General features: G+C 35.6%; 1 protein-coding gene across 8 annotated transcripts in view; it reads left to right on the plus strand.

Moving 5' to 3' along the window:
• The window catches only part of DPY19L2 (dpy-19 like 2), a 107736-nt gene that overhangs the window by 50350 nt on the left and 30853 nt on the right, over positions 1 to 26533 (plus strand). For 5 of the 8 annotated variants that reach the window (XM_074379833.1, XM_074379837.1, XM_074379832.1 and 2 more), the window contains 7 exons: positions 3273 to 3353; positions 5720 to 5821; positions 7576 to 7647; positions 9638 to 9684; positions 20579 to 20603; positions 21871 to 21990; positions 23951 to 24125. In XM_074379833.1, coding sequence (XP_074235934.1) covers positions 3273 to 3353; positions 5720 to 5821; positions 7576 to 7647; positions 9638 to 9684; positions 20579 to 20603; positions 21871 to 21990; positions 23951 to 24125 — 622 coding nt within the window. Of the gene's footprint in view, positions 1 to 3272; positions 3354 to 5719; positions 5822 to 7575; positions 7648 to 9637; positions 9685 to 20578; positions 20604 to 21870; positions 21991 to 23950; positions 24126 to 26533 lie in introns of those variants that run through there. The other 3 variants (XM_074379835.1, XM_074379838.1, XM_074379836.1) reach the window with 3 other exon arrangements.

Consider the following 26533-nt stretch of genomic DNA (forward strand, 5'->3'; position numbering starts at 1 on the left):
CGTCCTTGGTGGGGACATGTATGGAGCTGGAAGCCATTATCTTCAGCAAACTAATGCAGGAACAGAAAACCAAATACTGCATGTTCTCACTTATAAGTGGGAGCTGAACAATGAGTACACATGAACACAGGGAGGGGAACAACACACACTGAGGCTTGTCAGGGGAGGGGAGGGGAGGGGAGGAAGAGCATCAGGAAAAACTGCTAATGCATGCTGGGCTTAATGCCTAGGTAATGGGTTGATAGGTGCAGCAAATCACCATGACATATGTTTACCTATGTAACAAACCTGCACATCTTGCACAAGTACCCTGGAACTTAAAAAAAAAAAAGTTCTGGAAACAAAACGGAAATGAAAGAAGGAATCCTATAATATAGGGAAGAAATATAAAACAGCAAAATAGATACACAAAGGGTTAGATATAATAGACTGTTCTTCTCATGAGTATTTTATGTCCGTTTTTGCTTTGTTATTCTTTATTTAGATTTTTAAGTCAAGGATTTAATTCATTTATTTTCACTTTCTCATTTTTATTGATGAAGGCTTAAGGCCATGAATTTACTTCCTATCCTTGCTTTAAATCTTCCTTAGTTTCCATATGGAAATGGTATTTGCCTGCCAGGCTGCTGCCATCATTTTACGTTTCACCTTTCTGAATCTGTTTTTGTTTGTCTTCCGTGTATAGCATAAGCTGAGTCTGTCTTTGCTTTGTGAGATAATGTGAAAATCTTTATTGTACGTTTTGTTTATTTTAATGTATTTGCTTTGTTTCTGTATATGATTTTCTTCTATTTTAAACTTTTTGCATTTAGGAAAGTTACTATTATTTCCTCAATTATTGCATATTTGAAACTGTTTTTTTTTTTTTTTAAATATCCTTTAATGACAGATTGGCTAGATATAAAAATCCTTGGTTCTCACTTTTAAAAATTTCTGAAAAATGTATCTACACTGCTACTTTGATTTGTATGTTTCTTTTGACCAGTCTGATGCTAGCCAAATTCTTCTGTCACTTAGAAATTATATGATTTTTGTGCCTGGAGGTTCTGAGGAATTTTTATTTTTCATAGTTCTACTGAAAGATGTCTTAAGTTAGTTTACCATATCAGATTAATTTTTCCAGTACCCCCTGGATTTTTCCAAATGCAGATTCAGGTCTTCTTTTATTTCTGGGAAAGTTTTCTTGGCTTATAATTTAAATGCTAGTTTTGATTCATTGCTGTGGTTTTCTTTTTCAGGCACTTCAGTTATAAGTATGTGCCTTTCTTCCATTCCTACCACTTTCTCTGATCCTTCTCACTTCTTTCTCTGGTATCATTTTCATTCTTTGGCATTGTTTTAGTGCCTATACTTCCATGCATTCATTAACTTTATATTTGAAGTTTTTCTCTTTTAATCATTTTGTGATTTCATTTTTATTTTTTGATGATACTCTTCTTTTCTTCCATTCCCTTTCTATGTCTAATAACCTCTTTTATTTCTTTTTGCTTTTTTTTTATATTTCTGTTCTTGGGTTTTGAATTTTTTGTTTAAATTGCCTTTTTGATATTTCTGAATGCTTGTTTGAGGATATTTAATTCAACTTAATTCTGCATAATTCTCTTCTGCTTTGTGAGACTTTATTGTTAAGTGGTGTGGATTTCATTAGCTGAAATATTTGACTTTCATGTGTGTTATCTTATAGAAGCCTTGGATGTTTAGATAGGCATTTTTCATCTACTATTTATTTTGTGTTTTCTAGTCCAAGTGCAAACCTCTTCTGAAAGCAGCGTAATGTGGCTTTTTTCATTGAATAACTTTTTTCTGTTTTTGTGCATGATGACAGTAGTGATGGATAGTCTTTCGGTTTGGGTTCTCATTTTCTCCTGCTGGATACTAACTTTTTCCTTCTTGCACTCCTGTTTTTATCCTTTCTTTCCAGAAATGATGCCTTTCTGACATCAGTGCTTTTGACCCTACCCACTCTTGGACCCTGCTCTGTACTTCCACTTGCCAGTCTCCCAGGGCTCTTTTTTCACATAGGGTGGAATTTCTCTCTCTTAGGTTATTTTAGTTCCAATTTAGACCCCTGTCTTTCCTTTTCTTCTTTATCCTTTTATGGGTCTCCCTTTATTTTCTGCAAAGGCTTAGGTCGGGGACTTGAGATATAATTCTTGTATTCGTTGCTTCCTTTTCTATTCATAGGTAATTTGAAGTTTGTGCTGTTACCTGTTTTCTATATGTGTAGTTGTGTTGTTATACTTGTTGGTTGATATGTGCAGAGATTTGAATTTAGGCTGCTGTCATTTTCCCCAGGCTACCAAGAAGTATACAGGTGTTCCCTTTTTAATCAAGGCTAGTCAAAAAATGACAACAACCACAAAACCAGGCACCTCATTGTCAGTTCTAGTTCCTGTTTCTCCTTCTTAATGGAAAGCTTAAGTTTTCGAATTTCAAATTGTTCTTTCTGGAAGATGGGCTCATGTAATTATATTTCTATAGGAGTGGCAGAGGAAATTCGGAAACAAACACATAAACACTCCCTTTTCTTAACAGAAATAAAAAAGAAGTAACTTTTTAAAACGTATTTGGATTTAGGATTTGTATAAACAGCCACTTGTCTGACACACATGGGATTTTCTCTTTGTTTGAATCCCCCTCCGTCTCTGTACAGGGAAGCTGTTTTCTTCTTTCCTTCTTTCTTGCCTATTAAACTTTTCACGCCTTAAGACAAAAAAAAAAAAAAAAAAAAAAAAAAAAAGATTTCAGCTATGTGGAATTCTAGTGTTGTTATATATTTTACACCAGTGCCATCAGTTTCAATTCTTTGTTTTCAAACAAGATTTTCTAAAGGATTTTTTTTTTTTTCGAAGGAGAGTTTTGACTCTTGTTACCCAGGCTGGAGTGCAATAGAATGATCTTGGCTCGCCACAACCTCTGCCTCCCGAGTTCAAGTGATTCTCCTGCCTCAGCCTCCTGAGTAGCTGGGATTACAGGCATGTGTCATCGTGCTTGGCTAATTTTGTATTTTTAGTAGAGATGGGTTTCTCCATGTAGGTCAGGCTGGTCTCGAACTCCTGACCTCAGGTGAGCCGCCCACTTCAGCCTCCCAAAGTGCTGGGATTACAGGTGCGAGCCACAGCATCCAGCGCTTTGTGAAGGAATTAAAACAAAAAAATCCTTACCATTTATACCTCACATGAGTAAAATTTTTCTGTGTCATTTATAGATATAATTGTATAACTGAGTGGTTCGTATAGTTTTAAATACGGGACTTCTATTTTGTTTTCTAGCTAATTCAAGGTAGTGTTTGGTGGTGTGGAACAATCATTTTGAAATTTCTGACATCTAAAATCTTAGGCGTTTCAGACCACGTAAGTACTTTTTAGTTAAAACATAAACATTCTTATAATTCTGTAGCTGAATGAAAACTTTGAAACCATCTACTCTTATCTCTTCATTTTACAGAGGTTAAGTGCCTTCTTTAAGGTCTCCAGACTAGTTATTGGCAGAGTCAATAACAAAGTCTTGCAATTAAGTGATCTTTGCAACCCACTAAAAAGAAAGCATATTAGTGAATGCTGAATCTTGGCCTTTTAGGAAAAAAAAATAGTTTTTTAAGTAGTTTGTTTATATTTCAGTTAAAATAGAAATAATTTGTTGTTTGCATCATAGGTTATCTATTTATTGCAGATGTTAACATTTGGAAGGCTGTCCTCAGCTTTGAAAATACAGAACTCTTAAAAAATGTTTTATTTATAAATATGGACTAAAATTAATGTATGATTTCATGTTTTAAAGCCTTTCTTGTTATATAAAAAGAGAATGTTAAAAATTTCTGGTCATTTCCTTTTCTAGGAAATACATGAAGGACATATATCTGTCATGTAGTATTTCCATTTGTTCACATCTTAAATAATAGCCCTTTTCAAGGCCTAAGTCCCTCCTTAACTAACTGGTTTAGGAGATAGAAAACAATGCATTAATCTACTTTTTATTTCTAGCATTTTCTATCTAGAAATAAGCACACATGAGTATATCATACAATAAATCTATGTTGCAATTTACCTCATTTAGTGCTATCCAATTAGGGACCCATTTGATGCTAAAATTATGAACTTTGATTATAGTATTACTTCTCTAATTAGTCAAGTGCTATCTCTATGCAATATAACATGCACCATATTTATATTAAATAAAATTTCTAAATGTAAGGGTTTATTTGCCATTTATTGCTAGCTTTGCATGATGGTTTATTAGTTTATTTGTTGCTGCTGTTCTCTGGTATGTCTGACACATTTCCCCTTTATCCTTTCCTTTTTATGGTTTTTAATTTTATTATATATGTCTCATGATAAACTTTATTTAGACCTTCTAAGTTATTTATCTGTTAAGTTTGTTCCTGATTTTGTTTCTTGTCTTACTTCACATTGCCCCCAGCTTTTTACAAATCTTTTTCTTCTTCTTCTTTTTTTTTTTTTTTTTAAGACACAGTCTCACTCCATCACTAAGGCTAGAGTGCAGTGGACAATCTCAGCTTGCTGCAACCTTCACCTCCCGGGTTCAAGCGATTCTTGTGCCTCAGCGTCCCCAGTAGCTGACATTATAGGCACATGCAACCATGCCCGCCTAATGTTTGTATTATTAGATAGGTGAGGTTTCACCATTTTGGCCAGGCTGGTCTCGAACTCCTGACCTCAAGTGATCCGCCCACCTCAGCCTCCCAAAGTGCTGAGATTACAGGCATCAGCCACTGTGTTTCCCCTACAAATCTTAAAAAAAACAAAACACCTCCTTGGCAGTCCTGAGCGACTTCCTTTAAGTGACAGCTATGAGGAAGACCTGAAATTATAGTGGTTTGGTTATATTACTCTTAATCACCAGGCCTACTCTAAATTAGGAAAATAAAGTACAAATCTAAATTATCCTTGGCTACTGGTAGATGAGGAAAAATGAGTGAATGAAAACCACTCATAATCATCAAACTTGTTATAAAATAATTTCTGTCCCTATAAAATAATTTGAATTAAGATTTTACTTGCCAAATATTTTCCTTTTTCTGGCCTTCTTAGAATGCTGTGGAAAAACAATTGCCTCACCAAGAGCAGGTTGTAAATAATCAGTAGAAAAATAGAAGTTCTGCATTGGGTTTGGTTGTTGGTATCTATTTTTATCCTTGGATATCACAATAGCTAAGTCAAAGATCAAAGTAGGTGGTATGTATGATTGTTGTAATTCTTATGAGGATCAGATCTCATATTTAATGTCTTGAATATATGTCTGAAAAATACCAAGGAGTATCAAACACTGTAATCAGTCCATAAGGCTTTGTGAAAATGACCATACACAGAAAGCTTACAACTTATAATGTATGTTGAAAGTGGTTAAGTAAAATAGTTTTTCGTGATAAATTGTCTCATTATAAAATCTCCTAATTAACTACATGGCAGTTTCTTCTCAGCAGATACTGATTTTAGGTCACTTTTTACCATCTTCTCTTTAATTTTTTTCTGACTCCTTTATACTTTCCATTTGTTGTGATATTTCTCTTTATTTTCAGTTACCTTGAGAAGTCAGCACATCATATATTTGGTTCACTGTAGTTTTTTATTTTCTTAGTGGGATGTCTAAATACACTGGATTTATGTGCTCTATAAACGTTGTTATTCTTACATCAATAAATTATTGCTATTTCTATAATTTGTGGAATTTTAATTCATTTTACGTCATTTCCTCCTAGATTCGCCTGAGTGATCTTATAGCAGCCAGAATCTTAAGGTATACAGATTTTGATACCTTAATATACACCTGTGCTCCTGAATTTGACTTCATGGAAAAAGCGGTATGAATGTTTCTCTTTTTTCCTTCTCTACTAATATGATGAGTTTTTGCTCTAGTTTTCTTTTTTAATCTGAAACTCAACATTTTTACTCAGCAACAGTCAACTTATTTTATATTTTATATGATAACTTTTGGTAATCCACCTTCCTCACTTGTTTTTTTGTCTATAAAATTTAAAAAATGATAGCCTCTATCTTATAGTGTTATTGATGATGGCTAAATGAGATAATCTGAGAAGAGTGTTTAACATACCATATGACCCACAATAATTACTATTATTACAAATCAACTACTTTTAATAATTTAGGACACTTGGAAATATGGGACAATACAGGAAGAAGTCTAAATTCTTGTTTCTGTTTTTAGGAAATTCACTTTTATTACAGTTAATACCCCAACTATTATAACATTTTTAACAAGGCGTTACCAAGAAAGATATGCTACTGATGAGTTTTAAGGAATATATAAAAATCATTTTAAATTATAGAAATGCAAGGTATTATTCTTTTTAAAAAGTTCTTGTTATAAAGCTTTAAAAAATATAGGCCCAGCCTGGCAGCTTATGCCTGTAATCCCAGCACTTTGGGAGACCAAGGCGGGTGGATCACTGAGGTCAGGAGTTTGAGACTAGCGTGGCCAACATGGTGAAACTCCATCTCTACTAAAAAACAAAAACTAGCTGGGCATGGTGGTGCATGCCTGTAGTTTCAGCTACTCATGAGGCTGAGACAGAAGAATTGCTTGAACCCAGGAGGCAGAGGTTGCAGTGAGTTAGGATGGTGCCACTCCACTCCAGCCTGGGAGACAGAGCAAGACTCTGTCTAAAAAAAAAAAAAAAAAAGGCCTCTTTGTAGAATCACGGAACACAAGATCAGGAAGGGCTCTGAGAAACAATGTCATATACTTCTTTCATTTGCAGATAAAGAAAAGCTTAAAAGATTTTCCTAAAGCACACACAAGCCAAGATTAGGACGCGGATTCTAACGGATTCTAGAACTCTCAATCCAGGGCTCTTTCCTCTTTTTAAAGCTCAATTTTTTTCATAGAACATAACAAAGTTGCTCCTGGATTGATTATTCCTTGTGTAATAATTATGAATTCTGAATTAGTGGTGAATATAATAATAAAATTTTCTTTTATCCATCCAACCAGTTATCCATTCATTCAAAAACTATTATTGACCACTAGTTATCTGTGAGACAGTTTGCTATAGCATGACATAGAACAAAATGAAATGGTTTCTTGCTTTTAAGAAATGTATGATTTAGTTACATGGTAAATTACTCCTATCACAATAACAGGTCATCAGAATTAGGTAGCTTATGTTATTTCTGTACTTATTCATAGTTCTAGTAATTAGCTTTCTTTCTTACTAGCTCTAGTTTCACTAATGAAAATAATGGAGCTATATAGTACAGAAAAGTATAATGTAGGACCCAGGAATCAGTAAACACACATTTTAAAACTTAGTATTATGTAAACTAAAAAAAGAAAGGAAAAAATAATAATAGATATGGCAATTCTAGTTTTATTAAAATATTTTTTCATTAAATTTTTGAAATACTATTTATATTTTTATAATTTTAATTATTTCATTAAGACATGGAAGACAAAAAAACATGTTCTGCTGATGACAAAGAAACTTTACCTTTTACTTTTAAGAAATGTTATCATGCCACCTAGTTTGACACAGATATTTACTAATTTAATGTAAAAGTCATAAGTAACTATATTGAATGATTTGTTATATTTCAGACTCCGCTGAGATACACAAAGACATTATTGCTTCCAGTTGTTATGGTGATTACATGTTTTATCTTTAGAAAGGTATTTTTAAGCAAATTATTTTTTTTGGTATCAATATAAGGACTATAATAATGCAAATTACTCTGAATTCCATGTTATATTTAGGATGAAATCTTTCTCTAAAAGTTTGCTTTTTATTTAGATCTTTCATTACTGATCTTTTTGTAAAAAGCCATGTTAAAAGATATTCTTGTTTTTTCTTTCAAAAGATATATATCAGTTACTGACTGTGTATCAAGGACTACGTTAACATTGTGGGTACAGCCAGACAAATAAAACATGGCCACTCCTGTCTTGGAACCTACAGTCCTGGATTATTGGGGGTGGGGGCGCAAACATGAAGCAAATGATTGCATAAATGTCTAAAGAATTCAAATTTTTAGAGGTGGTATGAAAGAAAAGTCTAGTGACAATGTTAGTATCTTTCAAATATAAGGCACAATGAAGTCTTGATCTAACTTGAGTGGGCCTGCACAGAAGAAATTTGTATAGCTGATTAAAAAATCCTTTTCTACATGTTCACTGTTTTCACGAAAGAAGAAAAGAATATATTAATAAAAGAAATCATCTTTAAAATACCACTGGCAGATTTCTTGGTCTGGGTAGAATTTATCTAAAAGAATGGTTAAAGACAGTGGTTTTTTTTTTTTTTTTTTTTTCTTTTCAATCTTGAGCCATCTTTATTTATATTATTTACAAGTTATCTGGTCTTAAATCAGTATGTATTTATTTTATACTTTTAAGCAGATAACAATAATGTGATTTCCCTACTACCGTACCAGTTGTGATCTTGTTGAAAGGAGTTTTCTGTATTTAAAGTCAAATTGCACATCTTCTCTGTGTAGTTATAGTTGCGTCATTTCTCACTCCTTTGTTCTCACATAGATGTAAATAATTTAAGAGTGAGAAAGGTATCTCCCTGACATCTCTGTTGTTTCACCCTTGATCCAGTTCCCTGGGAACCATGTGGAAAGAGTCAGGATAAAGGAAACAAGGAGGAATGTGTAAAATGTGAGCAGGTTTACTGCCCCGCATCCCTTCCGCCCTTGCTGACTTAGAATGAAGATTTTTCTCCACTGGCCTGTTTCATCAAGGCAAAATGTTGAGTTATTCTTATAAGGCTCCGCTTATAAGTGAAGCCAATGCATGAATTAACTCTTCAGTGGAGAGACAGCCAGTGTGGGAGAAAACGACAGCTAGATCCACAACTGCTGTGTTAAAAAGAATTGAGATCCAAGACTTACAAATACATTACTAGTCTCCAAACGCATCACAACCTGAACCATGCATGTGCACTAGCAGGGGTGTGTGTGCACGCACACACACACACACTCCCCACTACAGCCAGCCAAGTTGCATATACACATACACACGTACACACATACACACACACTCACTCTCATCCCTGTAGCCGGCCAAGTTTAATACACACATACTCATGTGCACACACACACACACACACACACACACACAGTCACCCCTGCGGCCAGCCAAATTTCATACACACATATATACACATGTACACACACACACACACACTTATCCCTGTAGCTGGCCAACTTTCATACACATACATACATACACATGTACACACACATACATGTACAGTCATCCCTGTAGCCAGCCAAGTTTTATTCTCTTTCTCTCTCTCTCTCTCTCTCTCTCTCTCACACACACACACACACACACACACACACACACACATCCCTGCAGCCAGCCAAGTTTCACTCCTTCCTTTCTGCTTTCTTATAAACCCTTCAGTCTTTATTTGTCCTATTATGGCATATTTTTCACCCCAAGGATACTTGAGATGGTCATTTAGTTTTCGATTATGGGAAGTCACTTCTCAGAAGGAGAAAAGAAAGGAATATATAGTATTTCCTGTTCCCGAGAGTTCCCTTAAACATTAGAAAATACTTTCTTTGGCAGAGTGTTTACATTTATGAACCAGAGCATTTTAAATATCGCAGTATTCCTTAGAAAACTTTCATGGATTTGATTCTATTCGCAGACTGTTCGTGATATTTCATGTGTTTTAGCTACAAACACTTATCTAAGGTAATTATATCATCATTTTTAAAACATACTGTATTCAATTATTAAATAACTTACTGTAACATTAATTTTTCAAATGAATATGCATTAAACTTTAGCATTATGATTAAGAAAGGAGATATGAACCAAATATAAATGTTTTCTTAAAAATATTCTTACAGATTTCTTATACGTATTTGGATTCATTTTGTTTGGAGATATTTATATTTGTGAACTAAAAGTTTAAATTGGTAAATTATATCATTAGAATTTGAAGTCAGTAAGCTGAAGTTTTATTTTTGGAATTCTGTTTTCAAAAATCCAACTCCAACAATGTTATCAAGCTTTTAATTTTTTTCTGATAGGTAAAAAAAGTTTATTTTATTGCACAAATTCTTTGTCAGTAGAGTTTTGCAGTTTTTCATGTTTGTTTACTATGTTTCTTTTTAACCTTTAAAAATTGTTCTGTAGTGTTTTGTGGGGGTCTTTCTCTCTCTCTCTCTCTTTCTTTCTTTCTTTTAAATGTAGACAGAGTCTTGCTCTGTCACCCAGGCTGGAGTGCAGTGGCATGATTTCTGCTCGCTGCAGCCTGGACCTCCTGGGCTCAAGCAGTCCCGCTAAGCATCTGGGACTACAGGTGCACATCACCATCTCAGCTAATTTTTGTATGTTTTGTAGAGAGGGGGTTTCACCATGTTGGTTAGGCTTTTCTTTTTCTTCTTTTTTTTTTTTTTTTTTTTTTTTTTTTGAGACGGAGTTTCGCTCTTTTTACCCAGGCTGGAGTGCAATGGCGCGATCTCGACTCACCGCAACCTCCACCTCCTGGGTTCAGGCAATTCTCCTGCCTCAGCCTCCTGAGTAACTGGGATTACAGGCATGCGCCACCATGCCCAGCTAATTTTTTGTATCTTTAGTAGAGACGGGGTTTCACCATGTTGACCAGGATGGTCTCGATCTCTTGACCTCGTGATCCACCCGCCTCAGCCTCCCAAAGTGCTGGGATTACAGGCTTGAGCCACCGCGCCCAGCTCTTTTTCTTCCTTTTATAACTTTCAGAGAGCATAGAATTATTTGTGTTTCTGAATATTTATGAAATATTTTCTAAACTTATTGTTAAAACTATTTATCATATAACATTTTTTGGATGGTTTTAGCAATGCCACTAGAACTAAGGCATAAGCAGATGTCAGCAAAATGTTATATCAGTCACACGTAAGTAAATTGGTACAGGACTCGAGAAGTAAATTTTGAAGACAGTTTGCTTCTGAGGGAAATATGATCTCAAATTACATTTTTAAAAATGTTCAACTTTTATTATAGATACAGGGGGCACATATATAGGCTTGTTACATGAATGTGTTGTACTCAGGTAGTGAGCATAGTATCTAATAGTGGTTTTCAAGTTACATTTTATATTTGTAAATAGAACATTTGATTTTATTTCGTGACTTCTACTTTATAGAACAGTTTTAGATTTACAGAAAAATTGTGAAGACAGTAGAGAGAATATCCATAAACCCCATATCCTATGCTTGTATTTTTAATAAACAGCTGTGTATGGTTGTCAGAAGAGCTCATTAAGTTCATAGGTGCATCTGTTGAAATTGTTTCCAAAATAAGGAGGATAATAGACCCATTGTACATTGTTTCAGTCGGTCAGACGAAGCACAGGGGAATGTGTCTTGGCATTCTAGAAAGAGTGAATGGAGAACCCTGGAGACTAATCCCATAAGGAGTGCATGAAGGGACTTGGGATATTTAATTGGATAATAGAAGATTGACGGGTACATGGCAACTGTCTTCATATATTGCAGAGGGTGTAATACGGAAGAGACAGACTCCAGGGGGCCAGTGGATGGAAGATAATTACACAGAATATGGAAGTCTTATGTATTGATTACATACCTGAAAGTGACAGTCCTATTGTGTATGGGCAGAGGGGTCTGGGTTACATTACAAAAATAATATTGTCCCTGCTTGTAGTAACACATTCTGAAAAACCAGTGTGTCAAAAAGAGAGGGAATACTCCCCTCTCTTAGATCTACTCCTCCATGTGTAAGTAGCTTTGTATATTTATAAGTAGCTTTGTATGTTTCATTTTAGAAAACACATATAGAAACAATATTTTTTAAAAAAAATAGAATTGTATTCTTCTTATTCTGCAACTTGTTACTTGTATTTAATAGTGTGACTTGGGCCTCTGCCTTGATCTTCACTATACTTTATGATGGTCTTAGGATTTTATTGTTGACCATCATGAGTGACTGCCACGTGGTTAGCCTTTCCCATATCAATGTAAGTTTAGATTATATGTAACTTTTCTCATACCAACCAAATGTTTTGAGGAATGAACATCCTTGTTCGTGTCTCTTGGTATACTCATTCTAAAAGTATTTCTATAGTATAAAAGATTTGAATTTGGACTGTGGATTATGAGGCTTGCATATTTTAAAATTTGATAAATACTGAGCTATTAGAATGATGACAGTGTCCATCATTTCCATGCAACTCCACCAACACCGTTATCAAGCATTCAGTTTTTTCTTATAGGTAAAAAAAAGTTCGTTTTAATGTATACATTCTTTGTTAGTGGAGTTTTGCAGCTTTTCATGTGTTCACTTTTCTTTTTCACCTTTAAAAATTGTTTTGGTGTGTGTGTGTGTGTGTGTGTGTGTGTGTGTGTGTGTGTGTGTGTGTTGAGTCTTGCCGCTGTGTATGCAGTGGCACGATCTCAGCTCACTGCAACATCTGCCTCCTGGGTTCAAGCAATTGTCCTGCCCCAGCCTCTGGAGTAGCTGGGATTACAGGCACCAGTTACCACACCCAGGTAATTTGTGTATTTTAGTAGAGACAGTGGTTTGCCGTGTTGACCAGGCTGATCTGGAACTGTAATAACCGAGTGAGTCACAGAGACAGCGCCACACTCCAAATTTCAAATTAAGAGTTCTTTTATTGCCAGTGAGCAAGAGTCAACTCACACTCAAAATCTCTCGGCCCTGAGGAAGGGGCTTGATTTTCCTTTATACCTTGAGTTAGGTAGGGGAGAGGGAAACTATATGAAGCGGAATTTTACAGAAGCAGAATGAGCAGGTTAGAGGGATGTGGTTGCAGGCCAGGGTATTTCCAAGCAACCACCAAGTGGGGTTCGAAGAGAGTTATTCACAATAGCAGGTGTGCTTGCCAAGCGGGATGTAGTTACATTGGTTATGTGGTAGGATAAGCACAGAGTCAGCGTGACATAAGCACAGTGTCAGTGTGGCCCTGTTATGCACCTGAGGGAGACATGGCAGGGAGGGAGAGACAAAAATGGAGTTTGCAGCTAAGATGGAGTCAGTTAGGCCAGCACAAGTTTGGTTATCACAGAAATGATCTCAGGTGATTTGCCCACCTCGGCCTCCCAAAGTGCCGGCATTTCAGGCATGAGCCACTGCACCTGGGCCGTGTGTTATGTTTTTGCCGTTTCCATAGACAGTAACCTTTTGTCTCTTATGTATATTACATAGTTTCTTCCAAGATGTCAACTTAGAGTTCATTTATGGTCTCTGCTCTATAGAACTTCAAAATTTCTGTACAGTCACAGTTACACATTTTTTTTTCTGGGTTCACATGTTACTTAGAATCACTTTCCTACATCAAAAACCTTAAAATATTTTTTCATATTTTCTTTCATAATTTTCTTTTTACATATAGGTGATTAATTACTCTTGCATTAATTTTGTGATATAGTGACAGAGGAGTCTACCTTTTCCCTTCAAATGAGGTATTGTCCCAATACAGTATTGCATAAATCTTTTTTCCAGTCATCTGAAATGTCAGCTTTTATGACTTACCAATTCTCATTGTGCCTGAGGCTGTTTTAGACTGTCTCTTATATTGATCTGTTGGTTTACAGGAAAGATGTTTTACTTTTGTGTGTGTGTGTGTGTGTGTGTGTGTGTGTGTGTGTGTGATGTTTATATCTAGCCACATTACCAAACTTTCTTTCCAGTTCTAACAGTTTTTCCATTGATGCTCTGGATTTCCTAGGCAGGTTATCATATAATCTAAAATTACAATAACTTTCTAATATTTATACTTCTCTATTTTCTTGTCTTATATATTAACTAGAACTTCCAGAACAACTCTGAATTGCAGTGATAATGGGCTTGCCCTTATTTTGTTTCTGACTCTAAAGTGAACAACGCCTTTATCATCTCACTGTTTCATTTGCTGTTAGTGTATAATAGATAGCCTTTATTTCATTAAGAAAGTTTCCTTTTGGTTTATATAAACCAGGATAATTTTTAAAATTAAATAAAAAATAGATGTTGAAAGTGTATAATGTGTGAATGGTAATTCAATAAAACAGTAAAAAAATGAACTTTAAATTTTTTTAAATAGCTTTAAAATATTTTGGCGATTATTATAATTTTCTCCTTATTAATAAGTACACTCTTTTTAAATTGTGGTAAGAACACTTAACATGTAATCTACCCTTAACAATTTTTTTAACCGTACAATACAGTATTGTGGACTATAGGTACAACATTCTACCGTGGATCTCTCACACTTATTCACCTGCCTTAAGTGAAACTTTAAGCCTGTTGATTAGCAACTCCCCATTTCCCCTCATCCCAGTCCCTGGTGACATTGTTCTACTCTTTGACTCTATGACTTCGACTATTCTAGATAACTTCATATCAGTGGAATTATGCCTTATATATCTTGTGAGATTGGCTTATTTCAGTTAGCATAATGCCCTTCAGGTTCATTCACGCTGTCTCGAATTGAAGAAATTCCTTTTTTTTAGGCTTAACGATATTCCATTGTTTATGTATGCCACATTTTCATTATTCATCTGTTGATGGACATTTAGTCAGTTTCTATATCTTGGCTACTATGAATAGCACTGCAGTGAACATGAGAGTACTAGTGTCTCTTTGAGATTTTGATTTCAACTCTTTTGGATGAATACCCAGAAGTAGGATTACTGGATTTTATGGTAGTTCTACTTTTAATTTTTTAAAGATTTTTTTGGTAAACCTCCATCCTGTATGCCATAGCAGCTGCACCATTTTAATTCCACCTGTGTGCAAGGATTTCAATTTCTCTGCATTCTTGCCAACACCAGTTCCCTTTTGATTTTTAGATAATGGCTATCCTGACATGTACATTTGAGTTATAATCTTTCTGCTGGTAGAAGGTCTTCCTTCAATGTTGATAGCTTCTGACTGATCAGGTGGCTGTGGCAATTTCTTAAAATAAGACAACAATGAGATTTGCCACATTGATTGACTCTTCCTTTCATGAAAAATTTTTCTGTAGCATCCAATACTGTTTGATAGCATTTTACCCACAGTAGAAACACTTTCAAAATTGGAGTCAGTCCTCTCAAACCCTGCCACACTTTATCAACCAAGTTTATATCATATTCTGAATCCTTTGTTTTTGTTTCAACAGCATTCACAGCATGTTCACCAGGAGTAGATAACATCTCAAGAAACCACCCTCTTTGCTTTTCCGTAGGAAGTAACTCCTTATCCATTCAAGTTTGATCATGAGATTGCCCCAGTTCAGTCACATCTTCAGGCTCCACTTGCAATTCTAGTTCTCTTGCTGTTTCCGCTACATCTGCATTGACTTCCTCTGCTGAAGTCTTGGACCCCTCAGAATCATCCATGAGGGTTAGAATCATTTTTAACGTTATATAAGAAGATAGTATTCTAAGAAAATAACAAAGTAGAAAATAAGTTGGAATAAACTATTTCCCATCTCTTATTGATGTTAGTATTTTGACCTCTTTCCATGAGTCACAAATATCCTTAATGGCATCTAGAATGGTGAATCCTTTCCAGAAGGTTTTCAGTTTACCCAGATCCATCAGAGGAATCACTATCTATGACAGCTATAGCCTTGTGAAATACATTTCTTAAATAATAAGACTGGAAAGTTGAAATGACTCCTTGATTGAGCCTGCTTTCCTGCCACCTTAATCTCCCTGTCCATCTCTATGAGAGCTCTTGGGTGACCAGCCGCATTGTGAATGAGCAATAATATTTTGAAAGGAATCTTTTTTTTCTGAGAAGTAGGTCTCAAGAGTGAGTTTAAAATATTCCACAAATCATGCTGTGACAGATGTGCTATCATCCAGGCTTTGTTGTTCCATTTATAGAGTAGAGGCAGATTAGATTTAGCATAATTCTGCCTCAGGATTTTCAAAAGTGGTAAATGAACATTAGCTTCAAATGTAAGTCACCAGCTGCATTAATCCATAACAAGGTCATTCTTTTTTTGATTTTCATAGTACCAGCTTTTGGTTTTATTTATTGTATTTATGGAGGTTGTTCTCCATTTTATTAATTTCTGCTTATATTTTTATGTCCTTAGTTTTTCTTTTTGGTCCATTTTTGTTGTTTTTCTGTGTTTAAAGTTCATGTCATATTACCAATCATTATTGTGTCCTAGTAAACACATTTAAAGTTACAACTTTTTCTCTGAAGAAAACTCACACTATATTCCACGATGTGTGTAGCATTACAATTGATGTTGATTTCTGTGTAGTCTCTGATTTGAGTTTTGCTCATTTAATTCAAAATCATTTAGAATAATGTTTTAAAATGTCTAATTAGTTTCTTCTGTTGTATATTTTGCCTTTAAAATTAATTTGCTATTTATTGAGATCGATGTTTAGTTTTAGTAAATGCTCTGTGAAGATTTTTAAAATGCTCATTTCTTATTTGGGGGAATTTCAAAGTTACATGTTGTAGCATGTTATTAACAGTGCTATTCTAAATGGTCTAGTACATCAACTTGTTATTTTCTTAAAATGCTATCTTCATATACAACATTAAAACTGAATTTTTCAAAATTATCTTATAATTTTAATAGTGTTTGCTTTATATAGACAGTGCTATTGTTCATTGCATGATATTATAGAGTTGCACTTTTGATTATCATGAAAGATATTCTTTATTTTATTATTTTTGCTGTAAATTTTTCTTTGCAGAAAATTAATATTGCCACATCTGCTTTCTTTTTATTGATTTGCCTGGTATACCTGTGTTTATGCTTTTTAAAAACATTTTTGTGACATTTTGGTTTAGGTATATTTCTCATTGTTATATTTTTTTCTATTCAAATTCCTCTAATACTTTTTTAAATTGGTGAATTTAACCCATTTTCATATGAATTGTGATAACTGCTGTGTTTGTACTTCTTCCTGCCATCTGATTTTATGTTTTCATTATGTTTTTCAAAAATTATTTTCTTGATACTTGCTGAATTGTTAGCTATATCTCATTTATACATTTCCTGGTGGTTTTGCTAAATTATTAGCAAATATATTCATCTTGATATTAACAATTCATCAGCATCTAAAACCTGTTACTGATAGTAGCTAACAGTTATTATTTTCTATGTGTCTGAGAGTATTTTAAGCTTCTTACCAATATTAACTCAATAAATCCTCACAACCACCTTGTGAGAAAAGAGTCAGTTATTCCAATTATTTACAGATGAAGAAAGCAGTAAGAAGGTAGGTGATTTTCCCAAAGGCACACAGCTAGTGAGTAATGGAGGCAGAATTTGTACTCAGGCTCTGGACTTAGAGATCTGCTTGCTTCAGCACTGAGCTATCAGAATATTTTTACTAGTTCCTGCCTACACACCCTATCCTTGCAGGTTATGCTGAAACTGTCTGAAAGATTGTCGTCTTATCTCTTATGTTTTAAGAAGTCTAAACATTTACATTAAAGACACCAGCAATCTTTGGACTTGACTTCAAATTTTACTGATTTATTTTTTCTTGACATATCGAATTAGCATGCTTTCTGGGTGCTTTCTTACCTGAAAAATGGCTTTATTTTACCCTCATTATTTTATTGATGGATTGGTTAGTAGATATTTGTGAGTTTCATTCAATATTTTTTTGACATTGCTTCTTTGTGCTCTAGCATTGAGCATTACAGATGAAAATTCCTATATAGTTTTACTCTCTGGAAATTTATAAGGTGTAGAGGGGTTATGTGTGTGTGTGTGTGTAATATTTATTCATGGAACATTCTGATCTGCACACCAAAATCTTTCTTCAGCTCAGGGCATTGTTATTATTCCTTCACTTTAGTCCCTCCTTTTTTGAATTTCTGTTATTGCTTTCATCATATTGTCTATTTTCTGTGTTCTCAGAGAATATCATCACTGAATCACTGAGGTTTTTTTTTTTTTGTTTTGTTTTGTTTTTTTTTTTTGTTTGTTTTTTTTGTTTTTTTTTTTTTTTTGAGACAGTCTCGCTCTGTTGCTCAGGCTGGAGTACAGTGGCATGATCTCAGCTCACTGCAACCTTGGCCTCCTGGTTTCAATCAATTCTGCCTCAGCCCCCAAGTAACTATATTATAGGCACAAACCGCCACACCTGGCTTTTTTTTTTTTTTTTTTTTTTGTAATTTTAGTAGAGACGGAGTTTCACCATGCTGGCCAGGCTGCTCCATCTTTGAGTCTTTAATACTGTCAACTTCAGCAGTGTACAGTTTGCTCTTCAACCTTCTTTTGAGGCTTTAAGTTAGGCAAATATATTTTTCTTAAAATTTCTGAAAACTCCTTTTCATTGGAGCTTGTTTTAATTATATGGATGTATTGTCCTCTTAAACTTCTGTGAAAATAATAATTGGAGTTTTCATTTGCATTAGTTGTTTCATGAGAGGCCAAGTTTTTTGCTTATTTATTTGGATGTTTCCTTTTCATGCTATTTTTGCCTTGGAACTTGGTTGTATATTCACATTTTTAATTAGCTACTTGATTTTAATAAAGTATCAGTAGTTACTTTCAGGGCTCTTGGTGATTATAATAATTACTCACCTAGTAGTCTTCTTTCTTGCATGCAGTAGTTCACTACAGGAATCTGTGTGTCTAGAAGATTTTGGGACAAGTGGACAAACCCCACTCTATTGCCTATACTGGGAAGGAGCTACAAGGGAGACAGAATAATTTGGTGACTCCAGTACTACCTTAAGAGACCTTCCCCGACTTCTCTTTTAAAAAACCTACAGGTCTCTGTACCCCTGACCTTACTTTCCACACTGCCTTATTTCTCTCTTCATCCCAAAATCTATATTAGAATATCCCTGTAGGCTATAAAGCCTTTCCTAAAAGTAAAATACTCAGTCTTTTCTTTTTTTTTTTTTAATTGCATTTTAGGTTTTGGGGTACATGTGAAGAACATGCAAGATTGTTGCATAGGTACCCACATGGCAGTGTGGTTTTCTGCCTTCCGTCCCCTCGCCTGTATCTGTCATTTCCCCCCATGCTATCTCTTCCCACCTCCCATCCCCATCCCTCCCCCATTTCCCCCCAACGGACCCCAGTGTGTAGTGCTCCCCTCCCTGTGTCCATGTGTTCTCATTGTTCAACACCCGCCTATGAGTGAGAACATGCGGTGTTTGATTTTGTGCTCTTGTGTCAGTTTGCTGAGAATGATGGTTTCCCGGTTCATCCATGTCCCTACAAAGGGCGTGAACTCATCGTTTTTGATGGCTGCGTAATATTCCGTGGTGTATATGTACCACATCCAGTCTTTTCAAGAGAACAATAAAATAGGCAGTCTCCTACCTCTTGTCTTACTCTGGCATAAACTCCATGAAGATAAGTATTGTATACATACTGCTCATGTTGCACAGCAGTCACCCCTATCCACAGGGCAATGCATCCCAAGACCCTCAGTGGATGCTTCAAACTGCAGAGTAACACAACTGAGTGCCACCATCAGAACACAATCCTTTTCACATCTTCCACCCACAAATGTGATAGCTTTTCCATCTTAACTAAGCACTTATCTGGACTGTGGCCATAACTTTTGCAGTTTTAGGTACAGCAGCAAAACTGGCATTAATTTTTTTTTCTTCTTCACAATTTCATGGATAGTTTTGTTCTTACCGTAGATCTTAGCAACCTCGGCATATGATGTATTTTCTTTTGAGAATTTTCACCTTTTCTCCTAAAGAAAGAACTTCACAGCTTCTCTTTGGCATATCTCAATTGGCAGCATCACTGCTCTTGTACTGTGGGCCATTACTAAGTCAGAAAAGGGTTACTTGATAAAAAGCACTGAGATATCACCCGGGTCCATCTGATAACCGAGATGGTAACTAAGTGACTAACAGACTGTTGACATAAACAGCATGGATATGCTGGACAAAGGGGTGATAGACGTCGCAGGTAGGATGAAGCAGGGTGACTTGAGATTTCACTGTTCAGTATGGTGCACAATTTAAAACTTAGGAATTGTTTGTTTCCTGGAACTTTTTGTTTAACATTTTTGGACTGCGATTGAGCACAGATAACTGAAACTGTGGAAAATAAGGATTGGAGGATAAGCAGGAACAGTGGTATTTATTTCATTGCACAGTGCCTAGAATACAGTAGGTGTACTATAAGTATTTTCTAAAGGGACAACTTTTCTGAAACTAAAAATACTTATGTTTTATGCAATAATTTTTTCTTCGGGAAATTATCTTAAGGGAATACTCAGAGATGTTTACAAAGTTTTATGTATGAGTGTCCATGTTATTTGTAATTGTGAAAAATGAAAACAACTCAAAAGTTTAACAGTGGTCATCTAAATTACTGTATATACTGTATACATAGGTTGAATAGAAGGTCATTCCATTTATTTATTCATGAGAGGTACAATGTTTAGGAACCTGTACAATATATTTTGTTTTAACCAAAAAAATTTTTGACATACCTTGAATAGTATGGCTATAAATTGTGACTTTTAAATTGTAATTTTTATAGCATTATCTGATATTTTTATTTTTAATGTATGTTCTTAAGTAGAGATAATCAGATTTTAAAAATCTAAGATCAAACAAATGAAGCTTATTTTTATGTATTCATAGTATAAAAGACATTCAGTAAATAGATAATGTTTTTGTTTTATTCTAGAAAACAGCTCCTTGAACATGGTGAGGTAAAGCTTTCATTTTAATCTCTGGTAGACTTGTGTATTAAATTCTAGTTCAAGGATAATAGAGGTATAACCTTGCTGCTGATGCACCATCAGTAGTGAGTTGTTCAGCATTGGTGAGAAATTTCTGCTGATCCTTCTCACTCTTTCATCCACTCTCAGTTTTGAACAGTAATAAGGATTTAAAAGCTAGAAGACTGATTTATGACTGCAGTACACAATTAAATTAAATTGTATTCATTTAACAGTAACAAGCATTTGGTTTCTAGCCTGCTGAACTAATCGGCTACAGTCCATTAGGACAAGCTCCCATGGCCCTGTGACTGGTGGCCATCTGCCACTACATGGATTTGCTGGTCAGTCAGTGATAAGCTCAGAAATGTTGAAGGATAAAAAAGATATTACAGTAAATGTTCCTGCCCTTCAGTATGTGTGATTTTACAAAGGAGACAAATAAGACAACATTGTATATGGTACAAAATTATTTTGTGGCTTAATAAGGAAAAGATCAATGTGGAAATAATGGAAATATTTCCTATATCATAAAACTTTAAGTGGGTCTTGAGGTAAAGGTCAAATTTACAGCAGTGGGTAACTGAATTTGGACTTAATAGGAATCGATTATAATGCTTGTTGAATATCCGTTATCCAAAATGCTTAGGTATAGAAGTATTTCAGATTTCAGATTTTTTTCAAATTTTGTAGTATTTACCCTATAGTTACAAGTTGAGCATCCCTTATCTGAAAATCCCAAATCCAACATGTGTCAATGAGACTTTGTTTTGAACATCATATTGGTACTCAAAAGTTTCAGATTTTGGAGCATTTTAGATTTCAGTTTTTTGGATCAGGGATGCATTAGTAACTTTGTCACTTCACAGTGAGGCTCACTCTGTTGGTCTTCCACCTCCTTACACTGCCTCCTGCACTCCCTGGCTCCTCTACTTCATTTTCTTGCCAATTGCACTTATTGCCTTAGAGTAGACTATATAATGGATTTATTTATTTGCTATGTCTATGTATTGTCTGCGTTTCATTACTAAATGAACTTAAATATAATACAAGGGCAGAAGTTGCTCACTGTTGTATCCGAAACACCCAGAAGAGTACATGGAACATAATAGGCATTTTATAAATTGTTGTTGAATGAATGAATACTAATAGGCTTATTACTAAGTTAGAAGATCCTTGTCTTAATATAGTTTTAATATACTTCATTAATTTAGAAATATGAAAAGTAAAAATGTGATTTTGTCTTGTGTTTTTATAGCTGGCTTTTCACACATTGCAGTTGTTAGCGTTTACTGCCCTTGCCATTTTAATTATGAGGCTAAAGCTGTTTTTGACGCCACACATGTGTGTTATGGCTTCCTTGATATGCTCTCGACGGGTAAGGAATTGATTCTTGTATAACAATACTATAAAAACTACAGCAGCTATAGTTAGTAGTTACCGTGGTTTTGCTGACTAATTTGAAATATAAACACACTGTTTTTAACTTAACTTAAATGATTTAAAGTATTAGTTCATGATTCACTATAAGCAAGAAAAGCAATTTTAAGTGGCTTTGAAAATTATTTTTAGATTTTAACTGATGTTTCTATAACAAGTGATTGGGCAAACTTTTCCCCTCTGTTAATATCCTGTCCATGAACATACCTTTTGGAGTTCTGGTTTGTGTAAGAATTTCCTGCTGGGCACGGTGGCTCAAGCCTGTAATCCCAGCATTTTGGGAGGCCGAGGTGGGCAGATCACTTGAGGGCAAGAGTTCCAGACTAGTCTTGCCAACATACTGGAACCCCCATCTCTACTAAAAATACAAAAATTTGCCAGGCATGGTGGTGAGCACCTGTAATTCCAGCTACTCGGGTGGCTGAGACAGGAGAATCATTTGAACTTGGGAGGTGGAGGCTGCAGTCAGCCAAGATCACACCAGAGCATTCTAACCTGGTTGACAGAGTGAGACTCTGTCTCAAAAAATGAAAGGAACGAACAAATCAATGAGAGAAAGAGAGAAAAAGAAAAGACAGAGAGGGAGAAAAGAGAGGGAAAGAGGGAGGGAGAGAGAGAGAAAGAAAAAAAAGACAGAAAAAAGAGTTTTTTGGTGGCCAGGCACAGTGGCTCACAGCCCTAATTCCAGCACTTTGGGAAACCAAGGTGGACAGATCACTTGAGGCCAGGAGTTTGAGTCTAGCCTGGCCAACATGGCAAAACTTCATCTCTACTAAAAATACAAAAATTAGCCAGGTGTGGTGATGAGCACCTGTAATTCCAGCTACTCATGAGGTGGAGGCAGGAGAATCACTTGAACCTGGTAGGCAGAGGTTGCAGTCAGCGAAGATGGTGCCACAGCACTCTAACTGGGAGACAGAGTGAGACTCTGTCTCAAAAAAAAAAAAAAAAAGAGAAAAAGAGTTTCCTGGTGGGGGCTGGGCACAGTGGCCCACACCTGTAATCCCCAACATTTCAGGAGGCCAAGGTGGGCAAGGTCAGGAGTTTGAGAACAGCCTGATCATGGTGAAACCAGCCTGACCAACATGGTGAAACCCTGTCTCTAGTAAAATACAAAAATTAGCTGGGCATGATGGTGTAATCTCAGCTACTCAGGAGACTGAGGCAGGAGAATTGCTTGAACCCATGAGGTGGAGATTGAAGTGAGCTGAGGTCACACCACTGCATTCCAGCCTGGACAGCACAGTGAGACTCCATCCCCTCCGCCCGCCCCCAAAAATGTTTCCTGGTTCACTTGAAGTACTCACACAATGCTAGACTAGATGCAAAATAATTGCTTTAGTATAGTCCTGTTTGGCTCAAAGAATAAGAAATTCTGGGGTTCTATCACTGTATCAAACATACAAAAGAGCTAGACAAATTAGCTAGAATATTGGGCCTAAGGTACATCTACAAACATCTTATTTGGTTTTGATTATGAGTGTATAGTCTCAAAATATCATAATGCCTGTTTTCCAGAGAAGAATCTGTATATATCTTGCTAATAGGGCTTCCTTGTCTACTAAAGATGTCAGCCAAGTATGAAATGATTTAGTTCTAAGATACTTCACAGTTGCGATTTATTTATTTTAGTACTTGGGAGTAAATTAGTACTAGAAGGATCAGGTATTTCTTCCTTAATTCTTTCCAGGGGAGAGAAAGTTCCATTTTCATCTGGGCCCCTGTAATGCCAACATATCCATTGCTTTAGAAACAATCGGGGATGATAATTCTGTATACATATGTGCAGATATCAAAGAGTAATTCACATTGGTTTAAGTAACAAGGTGAGAATTTATTGTTGACCCTAGAGTATTCTTCGTATAAGAACTATAAATAAATGGTTTCTTTCATTTCAGCTCTTTGGCTGGATTTTTTGCAGAGTTCGTTTTGAGAATGTTATCTTTGGCATTCTAACAGTGATGTCGATTCAAGGTTGTGCAAACCTCCATAATCAATGGAGCATAATAGGAGAATTTAATAATTTGCCTCAGGAAGAACTTATACAATGGATCAAATACAATACCAGACCAGGTATGTAGGTATTTGGTTATATGCATAATTTTTTTTTTCCAGAGACTTTTCTTTATTCAAGTATTGTTCTTGGCTCTCAAGTACAGCAAAATTGTTCAAAGTTCCTTTGAAAAAGAAAAGAGGGACAGATACTATTTCCTCATTTCTTTATATTTTAAAGACATTTTTGGACTATTTCTTCAAAGCTAAATGTATAACATAGTTACAGTTTCTCTATGTCTACTATAAACCTTAAGAGAGGCAATAATTTTACATCAAACTCTGGTTACAGTGCTATGACACAAGTAAAACTCCAGTTACAGTGCTGTGACACAACACACAGATTTAAAGCTGTTCAAAGCTTTTCTTGATGTGTTTCTTTTTTTTTCTTTCTTTTTTTTTATTGTACTTTAGGTTCTGGGGTACATGTGTAGATCATGCAGGGTTGTTGCATAGGTACTTACATGGCAAGGTGGTTTGCTGCCTCCATTCCCCGTCACCTATATCTGGCATTTCTCCCCATGTTATCCATCTCCAACCTCCCCACCCCCTGCTATCCCTCCCCTAACCTGCCCCAACAGACCCCAGTGTGTGATGATCCCCTTCATGTGTCCATGTGTTCTCATTGTTCAACACTCACCTATGAGTGAGAACATGCAGTGTTTGATTTTTTGTTCTTGTGTCAGTTTGCTGAGAATGATGGTTTCCAGATTTATCCATGTCCCTAAAAGAACATGAACTCATTGTTTTTTATGGCTGCATAATATTCCATGATGTATATGTGCCACATTTTCCTTGTCCAGTCTATCATTGTTGGTTCCAGGTCTTTGCTATTGTAAACAATGCCACAATGAACATTAATGTCTTTATAATAGAAGGATTTATAATCCTTTGGGTATATATCCAGTAATAGGATTACTGGGTCAAATGGAATTTCTATTTCTAGATCCTTGAAGAATTGACACACTGTCTTCCACAATCGTTAAACTAATTTACACTCCCACCAACAGTGTAAGTGTTCTTATTTCTCCACACCCTCTCCGGCATCTGTTTTCATGATCACCATTCTAACTGGCATGAGATGGTATCTCAATGTGGTTTTGATTTGCATTTCTCTAATGACCAGTGATGATGAGCATTTTTTAATATGTTTGTTGTCCTCATATATGTCTTCTTTTGAAAAGTGTCTGTTCATATCCTTCACCTGCTTTTGAATGGTGGGTTTTTTTGTTTGTTTGTTTGTTGTTTTTTGTTTTTGGTAAATCTTTGCAGATTCTGGATATTAGTTTTAGTTCTTTGCAGATTCTGGATATTAGCCCTTTGTCAGACGGGTAGATTAAAAAATTTTTTCCCGTTCTGTTGGTTGCTGGATGACCCTAATGATTGTTTCTTTTGCTGTACAGATGCTCTGGAGTTTAATTGGATCCCATTTGTCTATTTTGGCTTTTGTTGCCAATGCTTTTGGTGTTTTAGTCATGAAGTTCTTGCCTATACCTATGTCCTGAATGGTTTTGCCTAGGCTTTCTTCTAGGGTTTTTGTGGTATTAGATCTTATGTTTAAGTCTTTAAGCCATCTGGAGTTTTGGTAGCTTGATGGGGATACTGTTGAATCTATAAATTACTTTGGGCAGTATGGCCATTTTCATGATATTGATTTTTCCTAACTATGAGCATGGAATGTTTTCCCATCTGTTTGTGTCCTCTCTTATTTCCCTGAGCAGTGGTTTGTAGTACTCCTTGAAGAGGTCCTTTACATTCTTTGTTAGTTGTATTCCTAGGTATTTTATTCTCTGTAGTAATTGTGAATGGGAATTCACTCTTGATTTGGCTGTTAGTCTCTTATTGGTGTACAGAAATGCTTGTGATTTCTGCACATTGATTTTGTAGCCTAAGACTTTGCTAAAGCAGTTTAAGGAAATTTTGGGCTGAGACAATGGGATCTTCTAAATATACAATACTGTCATCTGCAAATAGAGACAATTTGCCTTCCTCCCTTCCTAATTGAATGCACTCTATTTCTTTCTTATGCCTGATTGTTCTGGCTAGAACTTCCAATACTGTATTGAACAGGAGTGGTGAGAGAGGGCATCCTTGCCTAGTGCCAGATTTCAAAGGTAATGCCTCCACTTTTTGCCCATTCAGTATGATATTGGCTGTGGATTTGTTGTAAATAGCTTTTATTATTTTGAGATATGTTCCATTGATACCTAGTTTATTGAGGATTTTTAGCATAAAGGGCTGTTGGATTTTGTCGAAGGCCTTCTGTGCATCTAGTGGGATAATCATGTGGACTTTGTCTTTGGTTCTGTTTATGTGGTGAATTATGTTTATAGACTTGCATATGTTGAACCAGTCTTGCATCCCCGGGATGAAGCCTACTTGATCATGATGATAAGTTTTTTGATGTGCTGTTGCAGTTGATTTGCCAG

Source organism: Saimiri boliviensis, chromosome 10 (genome assembly GCF_048565385.1).
Source record: "Saimiri boliviensis isolate mSaiBol1 chromosome 10, mSaiBol1.pri, whole genome shotgun sequence".
In the NCBI taxonomy this organism is placed as follows: Eukaryota; Metazoa; Chordata; class Mammalia; order Primates; family Cebidae; genus Saimiri; species Saimiri boliviensis.